This window comes from Antennarius striatus, chromosome 11 (assembly GCF_040054535.1).
Source record: "Antennarius striatus isolate MH-2024 chromosome 11, ASM4005453v1, whole genome shotgun sequence".
Classification (NCBI taxonomy): Eukaryota; Metazoa; Chordata; class Actinopteri; order Lophiiformes; family Antennariidae; genus Antennarius; species Antennarius striatus.
This window is the reverse complement of record NC_090786.1, coordinates 18,249,930-18,268,355: the sequence shown is the minus strand read 5'-3', so window position 1 is coordinate 18,268,355 and position 18,426 is coordinate 18,249,930. Positions and strand designations below refer to the sequence as shown.

General features: G+C 41.6%; 1 protein-coding gene across 2 annotated transcripts in view; it reads right to left on the bottom strand.

The window, feature by feature from the left end:
* klhdc3 (kelch domain containing 3) overlaps positions 1-14,356 on the bottom strand; it is a 37,894-nt gene extending 23,538 nt beyond the window's left edge. For both annotated transcript variants that reach the window (XM_068327116.1, XM_068327117.1), the window contains exons 1-8: positions 14,252-14,356; positions 12,567-12,807; positions 11,258-11,434; positions 10,921-11,036; positions 10,765-10,836; positions 4,014-4,227; positions 2,354-2,440; positions 662-770 (exon numbers count right to left, since the gene is read on the bottom strand). In XM_068327116.1, coding sequence (XP_068183217.1) covers positions 662-770; positions 2,354-2,440; positions 4,014-4,227; positions 10,765-10,836; positions 10,921-11,036; positions 11,258-11,434; positions 12,567-12,720 — 929 coding nt within the window. In that variant the 5' untranslated portion in view covers positions 12,721-12,807; positions 14,252-14,356. The remainder of the gene's footprint in view (positions 1-661; positions 771-2,353; positions 2,441-4,013; positions 4,228-10,764; positions 10,837-10,920; positions 11,037-11,257; positions 11,435-12,566; positions 12,808-14,251) is intronic.
* Between the last annotated feature and the right edge of the window lie 4,070 nt (positions 14,357-18,426).

Below are 18,426 nucleotides of genomic sequence, written 5' to 3'. Positions count from 1 at the left end.
AATTAGTGGTAGGGGACTGCGGATCTAGGGGTAACGGGAGACGATGGCACCTGAAGCGTGCTCCGGACGTCCGGTCTGGATGCATGGTTTTCAATACTTTTTGTGATTATCTGCCTTGACTTTAATCCAGAACACTGAGGCAGTTATGGACGCTTAATTGTGTGGGCTAATAACCTGTCACGTGAGCGAGACCTGTCAAGCACGAAAGACGTACGCATTCGTTTGTGTATCATTCCGCAGACGTCACTTTCAAAATAAAACATCTTTCAGACTCTGAAGAAAATAAAACGGAAGTAATGTAAATTATTTTTTCTTTCTGTGTGGCCCGGTACCGGTCCGCAGACCAGGGGTTGGGGACCACTGCTCTACTAGACTTAAAGCTGGGAGACCAGAGGCACACCTTAGCTTTGCTAATGCCAGCTGAATATGACAATGTTGTAATAATATAGAGATACTGATGCAGGTCCAATGTCGTCTCTGTCTCTGCAATCAACATGTGTCAATAATACTGTTCATTTCTGACAAACACTCCATGAACTTACACTGAGATAATTCTGTCAAATGAAAAGATAACAAAAACCAAGGCGAAGTGTTAAATATATACAGTATATACCTGTATAAATATGTGTCACAGTTCTAGCATTAATATTTTCAGTCCTACCTAGTTCCTCCAAAAAGTATGATTCGATCTCCAACCATACAACAGCACTGACGTCTCCGTGGACACGGGCCTTTCCCCTTCGGTTCGACCTTTTCCCAGGAAAAACCTTCTATAAATTGAGATTATAAGAGTGAAAACACAATTCAGACGTAATGAAAAATAAAGCAGATAAATACATCCTCTGTTGACTTCTGCAACTGAAAACCCTGTTAATTATATAAAATAATAGCATTCTTACTTTAAACCAGTAATTCAAGGGAGGAGTAGATGAGATGACCACATGTGACCCAGAGGAACGGACACAACTATTGTTTGCTTTTTCATTGACATACCAGAATAATGTGCACATGCACATATGCCACAGTAGGTGGCAGTAGCTCTTTTACATTGACATTAAAGTGCCATTAACTGTAATTAATAGAATATGCACAGGGAGTATTCATTCCTATTATGTGAAGAGTTTTTTCTCTGTGCACCCATGCGTGTGTGTGTCTAGCTTACATTAAACATATACAGCATTTAACCACAAATAAATGATCCAAGGAGGAAAAGAGCTGATGAAAGCAAGGAGATGAACAGCGACTTCACTGGATAACCAAACTTTACATCTCAGACAATTCCTCTCTTCTGCTCTGCTGTGATTGAGTCACAACGTTTTAGTTCTCTGTTATTTATATATAAATAAATAAATGTGAGCCTATCACAGTTCAGCCTTATATATAAGGCTGAACTGTGATAGGCTCCACGATACGCTGGCCATGCATCCAGAGTGCACGTTGCCACTCTCCCACAGCCAGTTGGGACAGGCTCCAGCAACACTCATGACCCACAACATGGAAGAAGTGGCTATAAAAGAGATGATTACGGTCGTCTTATCTACAACAACATCGATGGACGGATGGATTGTAATTATGATGCTGCCATCTAGTGGACAGCAAAGCACAGGTTTGAAACATGAACTTATTCACTTGGTTCAACTCTATGAAGTTGGACACGTTAAACATTACAAAGTACCGTTACTTCATTAAAATCAACCTGAAAATTGGAAATAAAAACAGACTGACTGAAGACTGAAGTGATCCTTTTAGTGTGTGTGTACGTCTGTTACTGTTGAGTGGATGACGTACACCGGTTAACGTATTCACGACCATCAAAAAACAAGCAGGAACAGGCAGAAAATAAGTCGTGTTTCATTTAAATTTAAATAACTTGACTATTGGGTGGTGCAATCAAAACTCTTATTTCTTCAGTAATATAAATGTAACGACCATAAATTACCACTTCAACGTAGCACGTAGATCACGCTGCAACGTTTAACAAACTGAAAAATCTATCTGACAACATATCCACGAACTGAATAATCCTCCAAAGACTTAATTATTCTCTGTTTCTTCTAGGAGTTTCTCCCAGACACTTGTGGCTTCTGTGTTCTGCGCCATGGGTAGTGAGCAGCCATGAATACAGGAATGAAACAGATGCAACACAGGAGAGAATTGTCTGCATGGCTCCCTTAATAAGAACGAGTGGAAAAGTGAATCAAAAGAAGTTGGCAGTGCCTGTGGTTCACTTCCCCTCTAGGAGCAGACGATCATCAGTGTGTGCAGAACCAAACAGGAACCAATAAAAATCAAAAAGGAGGAAAAACATAATTTGAGCAGTATTTTACAGCAGTAATACACATAAATAACTTACCTGGACTGAATTTCCAGAGATCGTTGAAGTGTCGGTCTAGACGGGCGTTATACCCTCCAAATATGTACAGCTCTCCATTGTAGGCAACTAAAAATAGAAAAGGTCAAACATAAAACACAACAAAGGATGTTTTTATGAGCAGTGGCATGTACAGATCAGTAAATGAACCACGTGAAACAATTCTATCAGCTGGAGTTACAAAGTAGACAACATTTCCATCAAGGCGAGACAGAGCTTTTTTGCTACCTCCTTTATGTCTGTGCTTGACTACGGTGATTCTTCCACATTCTTTACACTGCATGCAAGCACTGGACAACATCTCCCATGGAGCGCTGAAGTTCAGCACAAACGCTAAAGAGCCTACCCATCACTGCTTGCTTGTACACTAGAGCTGAATGTCCTGCCTCGTCACCTTTAGACTTAAACACTGCAGTTTTCTTGTTTAAGCTCGTCTTGGTCTGCTTCTTCCTTCCTCCAGATTTACAACATTCCAACGAGAGCCCTTAGAGAGCTAAACCTCCATCAAGCCTGTGACACTTAGAAGGGTTTGTGGAGGAAGTTAATCCTGATTTTTGTGGTTTTCATACTTATGAAGTTAAATCACTTTTCATACTTTTGTAAATTTCTGTGTTAACTGTGTGTATGTCTGTATGGTGTAACCCTGCTCATTTGTGCTGCTACCTGTCTTGGGTAAAATACTTTTGTAGAAGAGATTTAAAATCTCAATGAGACTTTTAATAGAGGTTAAAAGATGAGATGATAAAACACAATCGTACACATGACCTCCAAGGTAGTGAGGCACCAACGTTAAAGTCAGTTTTATGAGTAAAAGAGCGTCGCATTTGCCAGTAACTTACCAGCCTGACATTTAAACTGGTTAAAAAATTATTTAGGCCACACAGTGCAGCAGCAAATAGCTGTGCCTCACCTCCGATTGGACTACTGATCGATCGAAAAAAGATTTTGATTAATAAACGAAAACGAACGTTTGATCTTAACTATCTGCTTCAAACTTGCTATTCAGATCAAGAAATAATCCGCCCTGCTCGGCTCTTTTCCTCTCCACTGCTTGCGCCTGAAGAATTCTGTTGGCTTTTAGTAAATAGGCTCGAGAAACTTCTTTAGACCAGCTCTATATGGAAAGATCCATGAAATGACTTCCGTTAGGATTTGGCGCTATAGAAATAAAATCTTATTTGACTATGGTTTCAGATAATTTTGTACTACAGAATTTTGTACTACTTTTATCAGTAAATCTCAGCAGCTAAGGAAAAAACCCATGCATGTTGACTTCTTTATAAGATGGTAAAGTGATCAAGTAAGCAATCAGGTTTCCTTGATGACGCTCAGAATAGCACTAGGGGCCTTTCACAGTTGATTGAAGGTACTCAGAAAGACATGAATGCTCCATCTAGTGGACGGATAGCGCAACTACAGCAGCTTTATTTATTTTTTTATATGTGCCTTATAATCCGGTGTGCTTTATATATGAAATAAATTATAAAATAAATAATTTATTAAAGGTGTAATTTATAATCCAGTACGCCTTATGGTGCAGAAAATACTGTGCATGTTGTTTTCATTCACATTTGACACAGCATTCCAGCTTTAGTGACTTGTACTTTACACAACATAAGCATTTCAAGTGTTTGTGTCTTACAGGCTGAGTGGCTCCTACGGCCCTCGGGCAGCAGCTGTGTGGACGGGGTGTTCAGCCAGCAGTTGGTCTCCGTGTCGAACACTCTGATCTTGTTGCAGTAGATCTCATTGTTGGAGTGAAAGGGACCAAAGCGGTCTGCTCGCCCTCCAAATACAAACATCTTTGTTCCAATGATGGTGGCTGAGTGGAAGTCTCTCCATCGCGCTGGAGTGCCCTGTTCACAGAAGATTAGCAGATGATGTTTTCACATTACATACTGTAACAGTGGAGAGAATGTAAAGATGTCTACTCTAAACAGAAAGCAAGTATACGGAACGTAACCTATGCAATATATAACAAGCTATTCATTGGCTTCAAAACTAACTTCAGGTAAAGAGTGCCCTCTATTGGAACAAGTACCAAAATACAGCAACACATAAATCGAAAATTAAATAATGGCAGCTATGAAGAAGGAAATAATGTCATCCCTTGGTAATGACAATGATATTCAATTTAGACACATCTCACTTGGTGCATGACAATGTAGCCGCAAGAGGACACAAGCCAGTGTCTTATTGTGCCGGTCCCAAGCCCGGATAAATACAGAGGGTTGCGTCAGGAAGGGCATCCGGCGTAAAACTTTTGCCAAATCAAAGATGCGAATCAAACCTATGACTTCCATACCGGATCGGTCAAGGCCCGGGTTAACAACGACCGCCATCGCCGCTGTTGACCTACAGGGCGCCGGTGGAAATTGGATTACTGTTGGTCAAAGAAGGAGAGGAGGAAAGTGCTTTCGCACGAAGAAAGAGAAGAGGAACACCAAGAGTGTAGGACTGAGAGTAGGGACGTTGAATGTTGGAACTATGACAGGAAAAGGTAGAGAGTTGGTTGACATGATGCAGAGAAGGAAGGTAGACATACTGTGTGTATGGGAGACCAGGTGGAAAGGTAGCAAGGCTAGAAGTTTAGGAGCAGGGTTCAAGTTGTTCTATCATGGTATAGATGGGAAGAGAAATGGAGTAGGAGTTATCTTGAAGGAGGAGTTTGTTAGGAATGTCCTGGAGGTAAAAAGAGTGTCGGATAGAGTGATGAGTCTGAAGCTAGAAATAGAAGGTGTGATGTTCAATGTTGTTAGCGGGTATGCTCCACAGATAGGATGTGAGCTGGAGGAGAAGGAGAAATTCTGGTCGGACTTTGATGAAGTGATGCAGAGCATGCCTAGAAGTGAGAGAGTTGTCATTGGAGCAGACTTCAATGGACATGTTGGTGCAGGAAACAGAGGTGATGAGGAGGTGATGGCCAGGTTTGGTATCCAGGAGAGGAACGCAGAAGGACAGATGGTAGTTGACTTTGCAAAAAGGATGGAAATGGCTGTAGTGAATACTTTCTTCCAGAAGAGGCAGGAACATAGAGTGACCTATAAGAGTGGCGGTAGGAGCACACAGGTAGACTACATCTTGTGTAGACGGTGTAACCTGAAAGAGATCAGTGACTACAAAGTAGTGGTAGGCGAGAGTGTAGCCAAACAGCATAGGATGGTGGTGTGTAGGATGACTCTGGTGGTGAGGAAGATCAAGAGGGCAAAGGCAGAGCAGAAGACGAAATGGTGGAAGCTGAAAAAGGAAGAGTGTTGCATGACTTTTAGGAAGGAGTTAAGACAGGCTCTGGGCAGTCAGGAGGTGCTTCCAGATGACTGGACAACTACAGCTAATGTGATCAGGGAGACAGGTAAGAGATTACTTGGTGTGTCATCTGGAAGGAAAGTAGATAAGGAGACTTGGTGGTGGAATGAGGAGGTACAGGAGTGTATACAGAGAAAGATGTTAGCCAAGAGGAAGGGGGACACTGAGAGGACCGAGGAGAATAGACAGGAGTACAGGGAGATGCAGCGTAAGGTGAAGGTAGAGGTAGCAAAGGCCAAACAAGAAGCTTATGATGACTTGTATGCTAGGTTGGACAGTAAGGAGGGAGAGACTGATCTATACCAGTTGGCAAGACAGAGAGATACAGATGGGAAGGACATGCAGCAGGTTAGGGTGATTAAGGATAGGGATGGAAGTCTATTGACAGGTGCCAGTAGTGTGATGGAAGATGGAAAGAGTACTTTGAAGAGTTGATGAATGTGGAAAATGAGAGAGAACCAGGATGTAGCAAAGATTAGTCAGGATGAAGTGAGGAGGGCATTGAAGAGGATGAAGAGTGGAAAGGCAGTCGGTCCTGATGATATACCTGCAGAGGTATGGAAGTGTCTAGGAGAGGTGGCAGTAGAGTTTCTGACTGGGTTGTTCAACAGGATCTTAGATAGTGAGAAGATGCCTGAGGAATGGAGGAGAAGTGTGCTGGTGCCCATTTTTAAGAACAAGGGAGATGTGCAGAGTTGTGGCAACTACAGAGGAATAAAGCTGATGAGCCATACAATGAAATTATGGGAGAGAGTAGTGGAAGCTAGACTAAGGGCAGAAGTGAACATTTGTGAGCAGCAGTATGGTTTCATGCCAAAAAAAAGAGTACTACAGATGCAGTATTTGCTTTGAAGATGTTGATAGAGAAGTGCAGAGAAGGCCAGAGGGAGCTGCATTGTGTTTTTGTAGATCTGGAGAAAGCTTATGACAGGGTTCCCAGAGAGGAACTGTGGTATTGTATGAGGAAGTCTGGAGTGGCAGAGAAGTATGTTAGAGCGGTGCAGGACATGTATGAGGACTGTAAAACAGTGGTGAGGTGTGCTGTAGGTGTGACAGAGGAGTTCAAGGTGGAGGTGGGACTGCATCAGGGATCAGCTCTGAGCCCCTTCTTGTTCGCTATGGTGATGGACAGGCTGACAGACGAGGTTAGACAGGAATATCCATGGACTATGATGTTTGCAGATGACATTGTGATCTGTAGTGAGAGCAGGGAACAGGTGGAGGTTTGTCCTGGAAAGGAGAGGAATGAAGGTTAGCCGCAGTAAGACAGAGTACATGTGTGTGAATGAGAGGGACCCAAGTGGAAGAGTGAGGTTACAGGGAGAAGAGATTAAGAAGGTGGAAGATTTTAAGTACTTAGGCTCAACAGTCCAGAGCAATGGAGAGTGTGGAAAAGAGGTGAAGAAGCGAGTCCAGGCAGGATGGAACGGGTGGAGGAAAGGGTTAGGTGTGATGTGTGATAGAAGAGTTTCAGCTAAAATGAAAGGAAAAGTGTACAAAACTGTGGTGAGACCAGCGATGTTGTTTGGTCTAGAGACAGTGTCACTGAAGAAAAGACAGGAGACAGAGCTAGAGGTAGCAGAGATGAAGATGCTGAGGTTCTCTCTGGGAGTGACCAGGAAGGATAGGTTCAGGAATGAGTACATCAGAGGGACAGCACATGTTAGAGGTTTTGGAGATAAAGTCAGAGAGGCCAGACTGAGATGGTTTGGACATGTCCAGAGGAGAGATAGTGAATATATTGGTAGAAGGATGCTGAGTTTTGAGCTGCCAGGCAAGAGGCCTAGAGGAAGACCAAAGAGGAGGTTTATGGATGTAATGAGGGAAGACATGAAGGTAGTTGGTGTGAGAGAAGAGGATTCAAAGGACAGGGCTAGATGGAGGAAATTGATTCGCTGTGGCGACCCCTGAAGGGAAAAGCCGAAAGGAAAAGAAGAAGTCACTTGGTGCATGACAAATTGTCTCTGAGCTCCATGGCATCTTTTGACCAATGAAGGAATGTGGCTCTACACATTCATTCACCATCCTGACTGGTTATTCCGCTGTTGCTGATCACAGGAGTTGCTGGAGCCTATCCCAGCTGACTGACGGGCAAGAAGCAGGGGACACTCCAAGCATGACGCCAGTGCAGTGTGGAGCCACACGAAAGACAAACAACCACTCACTCTCACACTCACACCTACAGGCAATTTAGAGAGATTAATTCATCTAAGCTGCATGTTTTTTCTGGTTGGAGGAAGCCAGAGAACCCACAAAGACAATCTCGCCACAGAAATGATTTTAATCTTTTAGCTGTGAAGCGACAGCGCTGCCCACTGAACCACCATGCTGCCAGCACTAGACATTGTCTCTTCAAAAAAAGGAAAAAATACGAACTAAACAATCACAGATAACAATAACAAGTAAAAGCAAAGAAAATTGGTTTTATTATATCATTAGATATTGAGTGCAGGATTTGCCTTTATTATGCAAAGGAGTGAGGGATGGAGGGAGGAATGGATGGACGGAGGGAGGGGTGGATGGAGGGAGGGAGGGATGGATGGATTGTATTTTCCACATGCCAAATGAGTTTCCTTGCCATGGACAAAAGGACAAGTCAAGCCCTGCCATACAGTGTGAACAGAGTCAGCTACCAGCTATGCTAGCAGCACCAGGTCAATGAAACAACATCCGACTGTGGAATAAGGATCAAAACACAATTCAGCGACGGTAGTCTGATAATCGATGACATCAGGATCACAACTAGATACTGGCAGTGGATCAAATACAATAATGGGGACACTTCATAACATGAAGTATGAACTAATCAGAGCACAAAAACACAACCGATCCCAATTATTTGTATTTATGGTTCCTGAAGAACAATGAATACAACAGGTAGCATTGATCTGTTTCTACTTTGTCTGGAGTCAAGCCTCCGCCACTTAAGCATTCAGCTCCTCAAAGCCATGGTAAATTCTTTCATAGGCATGCCTCTCTAGAATGGGTAGCCATTGTTTTCCAAATCTTGAGCAGGAAAAGTAAGTTTTATAACGTGCTCTTTAAAGATTACTGGGAAAAAATACGGTCAGAATAAATAAAAATATTAACCATACAAATACTGTAATGTGAAATTATAATTAACTATTAACTATTCCGGCAGTGGCTCAGCAGTAGAGCACTTGTCTTGAAGACAGGATCGCCCAGCCATCGGGGGTTCGAATCCTGCTCCCACCAGAACATCCTTCGGAGTGTGAGCTGACGGTGGGAGGCGTCGGCTCACCCCCCAGCCACTGCCGAGGCGCCCTTGAGCAAGGCGCTGTCCCCCCTACAAGATGCTCATTGGGGCGCGACCCTCGTGCGCGAACCGTCACCCCACCTCCTTTGTACCTCTGTATGTCCTCTCTATACTAATTGTATGCCTACAGGCCCCTAGTGTGTGCTGTGTTCAGGGGCCTGTAACCTGTAACCCCTGTGTGTGTAATTAACACATACTGTATATATGTACATGTGAAGTGTGAAGTGTAAAAAGAATTTCCCCAAGAGGGACAAAGTACTGGTTATGATATTTACAAAGAAAGTGTATCTTTAAAGTCAGAGTTGCACAAAAAAAAAGGAAAGTGTAGATGTCAGACTTTAGAAAGCAGGTTTTGACTAAAGGTAAAACATATACTTCCGTTCCCCAGTACATTTCAGAAAACATTTGTTCACAGTCTGAACTTAATCTGTTGGCGCCACACTATCAGCTCCTTGAAGACAAAATGTGACCAGACCAGAACTGAAAGCAAGTGTAGAGCAAGTTTGTCCACAAAAAGTCATAGTTCATGCTTGGGATGGGTATTTCTATTGAAAGTATACCTTTAAATATACATACAGGTAGTCGTCGACTTACGACCTATGCAACTTACGACCGATCGACTTTACGACCACAATGTCCGGGTAACGCGGGCATTCCCTCCAGCCACAGTACTCACGCTCTGAGGCTCCCGCGCTCTCTTCAGTCACCACGGCGCACACACGCTGTTCAGTCACACCGTGAGATCAATAGCCCAGCCCACTACTGATGGGCTGGGCTGCTTAGGAGGCTGTGACGGAGAAATGTATGAATGGCGTATGGGAAAACTGTCAAGCGTTACGTGAACTCTTCTGCTGGATTTGAAAGTGACGAAGAACTTGATCAGATTCGAGAGAAAATAGTGAAACTGGCAAAAAACCTCTCCTTTGAGAACTCACGAATGATCGCGCTGTAAGAAGAACTGATCGCGCTGGAAGAAGAAAGAGTGGAAGAAAGAGAGAGGAGAGAAGCAGAGAAAGAAGAGGAGGAAACAGAAAAAATGTTCACCACCAAAGGCTTGTCAGAAGGCTTTTCCCTGTTAAATAAACTCCGTGCACACTTTGAAGAAATGGACATTGAACATAGAAACATTTGCAAGGATTGAACGGATGGCAAACGACGCTTTCCGTCCATATCGTGAAATTTATGAGGAGAAAAAGAAACGAACAATTCAGACAAAGCTCACAATGATTATGAAAAGATCGTCTCCCGCTCCCACCAACCCACACGCTGCCCCAGCTGATGATCCGGACGACCCACAGCCAAGAACCAGCGCTGCTGGATTTAATTTTTACTTAAGAGTCGATTTACGACCAAGTCGAGTTACGACCGCTCTGTCGGTCCCAATCGCGGTCGTAAGTCGACGACTACCTGTACTAAGAATACACCAAATGAGAAAACTTGAATGCATCCATATATGACAATTCCCAAAAAAGCTGTGTATATAATCCTCCATCATGCTCATGCACTTGGCCACCCACCAGGCTGATTTACATTGCAGTGGTTTTGTGGTCTGGCTTGTCCAGCTGTATGGCCAACTAATAATACAGTTATAATACGTAATAACCTGGCTTGTGAATTTACAATAGCGCTTTAAATTTAGCTTAGCATGAAGTCACTCTATTCCATCTTTGTTTTTCTGAGTGACAGCTTTGTGTCCACTTACATTTGGATTTGATTGTACAAACAAGATTTAACACACTGTTTGAATAAGAACAGATCAAAACTAATAATCAGGACAAACATTTTCTGGATATTGGTGGTTTTGACTCACTCTTCCATTAATCAATGACCAAACCATCGAAGTGGTGTCCAGCTTGTGGATGTCATTGGAGAAGCAATCCGCCTAAAATCAGAAATGGAGATGAAATAAAACTTGAATATGCAGGAAGTTACTCCTTCATTGCTGTGAAGAGTGATGAAAACTCACCAGCTGTTCATATCCTCCAAATATGTACATTGCCTTTTTCAAGACACAGGCTGAGTGGCCATCCCTCGCCCCAGGGACAGTCCCCGAAATCTTGGGTGTGAACCATCTGTGGGTGTCTATGAAGGAAGAACGGTTTATTTAAACTTCTCTCTGGTGAGGGACCTCTCATCTCATCTAATAACACTTTAACACCTCAGTCATGTGCGATGGAAAACCATCACACATTGAAGAAGGTGTTTGTTATCACAACCTCAACGTCAAACCTCAAATTGCATCACTATAGAAATACAGCCTGAAACGAACACTTATCTGCCGGGGATGATGCTGATCTACTTACTGATATCAAAAGCATATAGCACATTGCAGGCTCCTTCCGTGTCATTGCGCCCACCCCAGAGGTAGATAGTATCATCCAGCAGCACAGTTGTGTGACCATAACGCATATATGGCACTTCACGGGCACGTTCATGTCCTCCTGTCCTCACTGGAGGCAACTTCATCCAGCGCAGAGACACTAGAGTTCAAAACAGTCAAGAGAGTATATCAATTAAATTAAGTTAAACAAGTTGGCACATATTGCTTTTGATATGTGTGACAAATTTTTGTCTAAAGAACATTTTAAAAATTACACTGACTCAAATAGAATCTACATAAGTGAATGGGAAAAATAACACATTGCAGACATTAGGTACTATTCATCAAGCAGATCTTCAGTTCAAGACATGTTTAAAAAATTTAGAGCTTGAATTACCATTAGTGCAACAAGTTCGGAGATATATAAGTTTTCAATATGAAACTCAAACTAAATACTGTTGGTTCCTGACACCAGGGTTACTGTACAGAAAGATATCTGAAAATAGTTCAAACTATTCCTCTGCAAGGTCACTTCTACTCATTTTGAAATGTACAAACTTAAGTTAAAATATGTGTGAAAGGATAGACATGAAAAAAGACAACAGCCACAGCACTTTCAATGACAACTGACTCCACTGTGAAATCAATATCAAACACAAGGAACACAGATATAAGATAACATTTCTGAAACAACGGCTGAGGTGGCCACATTTCCATTATAATCAAACAAAGATGTCCATTTGGTTCCAGTTCATTTCATTCTACAACAAAGGTCAGTAGCACAACTGACACCACAACCTATTTAAGCAGGTCAAGAACAACATAAAATTAATTACGAGGAAGAAAATAAAATCATTCTATAAAAGATTATACAAATACTTTTTTAAATTATTAGTAATCATCAGAAACAAACCACAATAGAAACCTTGTTTCATTGCCAAATGATTTTAGCCACTGCTTAAACTGTGAAAGTTCAATAAATTCTGAGACAAGCTCTTATCTTTATTCTGTAACTTCAAACAAATATTTTTCTTCCATGGAGCATGACCTTTCATCTCCTTTTGACAACAAATAAAAACCTACAACACGTAAGTTTGGATTTAACAACTTTTAGGAACAGAAACTGCTGTTGACACTTCAGATTGCCCTTGCAAACTAAAAATTAAATGATTTCATCAATGTTGACATGACATTGAACAACTGACCTCCATCAACTGAAAATTATCTTCATGTTTTCCACAAAAAAAAACTCCAATGGAGTCCCTCAATACAGATGTGTATTCAGCACCCACCTGTGTTGAAGACATGCACATCAATCTGACGGAGTGTCTCATAGTCCTCCCCGGAGCAGTAGCCTCCGAAGGTATACACCTTGTGCCCCACTGCCACAGCAGCATGGTTGACTCTCCGTGGCCCTCCTTCCAGGTGCACAGTCCAGCGCAACATTCCACGCGCAAGCACCTCTGTGACTGCGAGTCCTTAGACCATCACTTTGTTGTTCACTTGGATTCCATCAAGCAACACCACCGAAACCTGTGATCACAGTGATAAGCAGCATTCTGCTTATGAGGACAGCCTTGGAGTAGCAGGTGAGTGCAGCACAGAGGGATTGTTTGTGCTCTTGGCCAACAGTTATTCAATCTTGCTGGTGCTGACACTGACAGGCTCACGAACCACCATATTATCTAAGCTGGGAATGTATTTTCAGAAGTGATCTATTCCTATCACTCGTCTTAATGATCAATCGCTTCGCTGTACGAAACATACCTTTCTGCAATGTTTCGTTCTATTTAAAAGCAACAAACACTGACAGTCTTTTGGTTATCTTGGGAGCTGGGTCCTTATGATTGTGCTGTCACGCAGAGCAAAATTGTGGCATGAAAAAAATTTGAAACACACCACAGCATCATTAATATCAGGGTGAAGGTTCAGTATTGATAATTTTGGATTACAAGCTATCCAGTTCACTGACAGAGTGCAATCCATCTATACTTAAGATCACAATTCCCAACTCTATTATAATCAATACCCAGTAGTTGATGGTCATGATTACACAAGTGTCTGGCAGAAGAAAAAAAGATATTAAAACGCCTCTTGCCAAAGCATTATATTCTGACCTCCAACCTTTGTTTGCTCTTAAAAATAAACCCTCGGTAGACCATTTAACCTGTCTATTTCTAGACCACACATCCCTGTGGAGCAACACAGGCCATATCGGGACAACAAGCAAATCTGAATGTTCACTTGATTCATTGTTACCAAAGTTCGGGAGCCACCATGACAGTGACTACTAGGGATAAAGAGTAGCTACAACAAAAAGAAAATAATGACTAATGAAAGATCAGTTTTCCATAATTTTCTTGTAGTTCTAATAAAATGTTAATCTCTCATAGTTTTAACACCCTCCTAACTCATTCTTTTGATCTGGTTGATGTGACATGACTTAGCCATGGCACCGGCTACTTCGATCACTGCTGCCATGCAGACAATGGGCTGGTGAATCACATTTTACTATCGCTGCAGATTACTAAAGACGTAGTAGTTATGTAGTTATGTATCACATGGATGCAAAGGTTGTTGACTTAAACTAGCATAAACTCGATGACATTGAGCTGATAACATCGTTTGCGTTAGTCATTTCCTCGCACGCCAGCTAGCCGACGTTAGCATTCAGACAGAAATAGCATACAACTGTAAGGATAACAGTTAACCACTAGGGTACTTTGGTAGCACTAAACAGCAGTTGTATAACGATGATAATGACGCTCTAAGACGCTACTTCTAACCCATGTTGGTTAATTAAGAAGCTCTCGCTAGCTATGCTAAAGCTAATTTGTGAAGCCACCTTATTTATTGGTTAGAACTGGCTGCTGAAAACAAGCTGTCGGCAGGAGTTAACACACACGCAGTTATTTCTCGCCTGAACGAAGGTTGGTTGATGAAAAGTTACAAATGCACCGCAGTGGAATTCAGATACCTTCAAGTCGGGCCGGTTGTTGTGAAAGGGTGTTTTGAACCCCGAAAGACTCCTCGTGACGTCTTGGACGGAGGTACTCCCGTGTGCGCGCCCCCTGTCGGCTACTGTCGCCCTGGAGAGAACCGCGCTCATCCTCACGCGCCCACAAATATGAGTGTCGGGGCCATTAAATTCAATTCAATTCAATTCAATTCAATTCAATTCAAATCAATAAAGTCATTCATTCATTCATTCATTCTTCAAACCGCTTTTTCCGCTTTCGCGGGGGACCAACTTTATTTATCCCCAAGGGTCCTTATAAGGGAACCTCCACGGGTGCCATTAGACCCCACTGTCAGGTTTCACACGCATTTCAATGGTCATCTTGGTCCGAGGTTGAACTGAAAACATTTTAAAGAGTGTTTGTGTCTTTTCCAGCGGGGGAGTAAATCAAGACTACACCAGATTGTTTCCTGACACAGGCTTATGGACTTTTTTCCCTTATAAATCATCTTTTCCTTGTCAAATAATTATACACCCCAGCGCTTTGTTGGTTGTATCGACCACATTTGGCATACATGGTCTATTTCATACATAGACTTTGAAAGAAAATAATGTAGCCACAAGAGGACACAAGCCAGTGTCTTATTGTGCCAATGTTGTTTGGTCTAGAGACAGTGTCACTCAGGAAAAGACAGGAGACAGGAGAGATGAAGATGCTGAGGTTCTCTTTGGGAGTGACCAGGAAGGATAGGATCATGAATGAGTACATCAGAGGGACAGCACATGTTAGAGGCTTTGGAGATAAATTCAGAGAGGCCAGACTGAGATGGTTTGGACATGTCCAGAGGAGAGATAGTGAATATATTGGTAGAAGGATGCTGAGTTTTGAACTGCCAGGCAGGAGGCCTAGAGGAAGACCAAAGAGGAGGTTTATGGATGTAGTGAAAGAGGACAAGAAGGTAGTTGGTGTTAGAGAAGAGGATGCAGAAGACAGGGTTACATGGAGGCAATTGATTCGCTGTGGCGACCCCTGAAGGGAGAAGCCGAAAGGAAAAGAAGAAGACTTTGAAAGAAAATTGTCCAGATTTTCCAAATAAAAATGATGAACTTGGTAATGCTAAATGAATTCTCTCTAGCCTCAAAATAAATCCATTATAGAAGGATATATGGTTGTTTGATTACACTGTACCCTAACACATATAGTGCAAAATCAGAATCAGAATCCTTTATTAATCCCCCGAAGGGGAAATTACTTTTCGTTGCACTGACTTCACACTAGAACAAAGTAAAAAAGTGAGACAAGAGTAGATAAATTGGAATCAACGTAGCAGATAAATAACAGAATAAATAGACAGAAATATGAATGAAATAGAAAGAAATATATTAAATAAATAGAAATATTTATTAAATAAAATAATAAATTAACTTATTAAAATGTATTTAATAAGTCAAATATATTAATAATCTGTTCAGAACACAACCTCATTTGAACTAAAAAAGTGTTTAAGCAGACTGTGATGAAGATGAAACGAAGTAAGTTGATGAAAACTGAAGTCACTCAATTGGTTTACTCTCGTCCCATCGTTACACAGTTACAGCGGTAGATGGCGCTGTGGCAGCTGTTTTGAATACTGCTGTGTTGAGAAGACTACTTTGACACGCCGGGAAGCCTTCAATGATATGATTCCTATCTTGGTATTACAGTATTTAGTCAGATAGCATGACCAAGTGAGACAGTTGGTCTTGCTGAAGTGCCCTGGGGCCCATTTGACTCCATGTTGGCTGCTAGAATGATATTCAATGACTTGTGGAGCATTGTCAGTTACCAAGCATGTGTGGAGGACTTGTTGTTTCAGAGTAAGGTTCTTGAAAACCACGTGAGCATTGTTGAAGTGTACAGCCTGAACCTGTGTCTGGTCCAAACCCAGCGTAGCTAGCCTCTAACTAAGTCTGACAGCCTTGTCTTTCTTTCTTTTCAATGTTAGAATGTGGTTATTCCAAGAAGTTTTTTGTATGAGTGAGTGTTCATTATTAAGAAAAGTCTTTCATTTTATAATCAATACTTCCAGCTCAGTAAACAATCATGTGCCCATTGGTAGCTTTCCTGGCACTGGAAATGTAATCATTTTTAATCATTTTCTGAAGCTCATGTTGGCATGACCAATTTAATCCTATTGGACCTGAGGCTCATCTGATGAGATCAAGGATAAACATGAACAATTCTTTTTCACTCTAGCAGGCAAAGCCCATCCCATGTAGCGAATATCAGAAGAACTCCTCAAACAACCTGTTTCACACATCAACAGAGCTTTTATCTAGCTACCTAAATTTGAAAAGCATTAAATTACAAAGGGTGGTTTTAGCGTATGATCGACTTTGATCCAGTCAGTCAAGACAGAGTGAAAGTAGACACTGGTAAATGGATTATGACACTGAGGGGCCATTATACAGCTGCCAAAGGCCTGTCCGAATTCCCTCCCAGGTTTGGTCCATTTAGCAGGGGCTTTGATTAATTAGTTGCGTGCAGGCATTCCAACACCATACCAGCTGCACAGCAAGCACAATGGCCAGACTGTGCATGGGGCTAACCACACAACAGCTGCCCATCCCTGCCTCCTTAGAGCTTGAACTGGTAATTACAGACAACAGATGGACACATATTGAAAAATTGTTTACGGCAGACAGCAGAGCACGTTTAAAATGATCATCACTCGAAAAATGGAGTAAACTCAAGTTTTACAGTGTGTTTACTTTTCAGATGTTATCTATTCTCTACATACACAGAGGAGAAGTGCACCAAATTTATACAGTACCAGTAAAATTTCTATTGTTGAACAAATTACATGCAAGTATTCTTAGCAATGAAACCAGATGAAACAAATCAGTTTGCTTATGCTCAAGACATAGAGGTAGAAAAAACCCAAATGATCTCAGACATCCTGATGTGAAACTTATAAATGAAAGAGAAAAATTAACTTATTGTGCTCATACCTAAATAAAACAAAACATAAAAACATTAGCATTACAATAACCTCTCGATGTAAACATAAGGAATCAAGGAGTGATCTTTGATCGGGATAGGCCCTATAACTCCCACATTAAACAAATTCACGGACTGCCTTCTTTCTCTTTCATCAAGAGGTTGCTCCAAAATATCTCCCCAATAATCTACTCCCCACATGATCCAGAGCAGTTATTTTCCCATATTGGCTCCTCCACACTGGCAAGAATTTTGAATTCCTCCACATGTGGCCAGACACCTTTGTATCTTGAAGACCTTACGGTGTCCTCTACCCAATTCGAACACTTAACTGTTTTGATGATGCTTATATTTATGGCTGGCTTAGGATGGTCCTTAGCTATGTATGTGCTGCTGTAGGTTTACATGCTTTTCTCTCCTCCTCTCACTCTTCTTTTCATTAGTTTCATCTCACATCAATGGATATTACTCAGTGGACTCTAGTCAGACGAGTTAAATCCAGGAACATATACAAAAGTAACTCATTCATTCTTATATCCCGAGACACAATTGCAGTTCACTAATGTTATTGTCTGGAAATAGTCAAAGGAATTTCTGGAAATGTCTTGGACAAGTTTATTTAAACAATCACAGGTCTGGGACACAGGATGCTATTTAAGGTAATTGCTGTGTTTTGGAGGCATAACATGCAAACCGCATTGCATAATGACCAGAGATAGAATGCACCAATATAATACTGAGGGATGCCTACCTCTAAATTAGTTGGGGTTTTTTGATTGTTCTTTTTTTGCCTGTATACTAGCTAAAGGATTGGATATAATCTTGCACAAACAAAAAGAAAAGCAGAAGAGTTGGTCTGTCTATCTCAAAAAAAGCCACGCATATTGTATGTTAATATTTAGAAATAACTAACTTAATTAATTAATTCCCCTTTATCAAGGTAAACTTTATAAACACTAGATTAAAAAAAGAAACCCCCTCAAAGGCAACCCAAGCCAGTGACACTATTATATTTAGGCAGTTCCACCCAAGCTGTTCAACCTGATAACTCCGACCTACCCTCTCCACCTGTCAGCATTTGCAGATTGCATCACCCATCTGACCCCACTGAGCCATGATGACACATTTGCTTCATGGTGTGTTTTACAAACTTTAATGCTGTCACACGTGGTGCCTTGTCTGCTGTTTTGCCATGACACATAGAACAGGAATT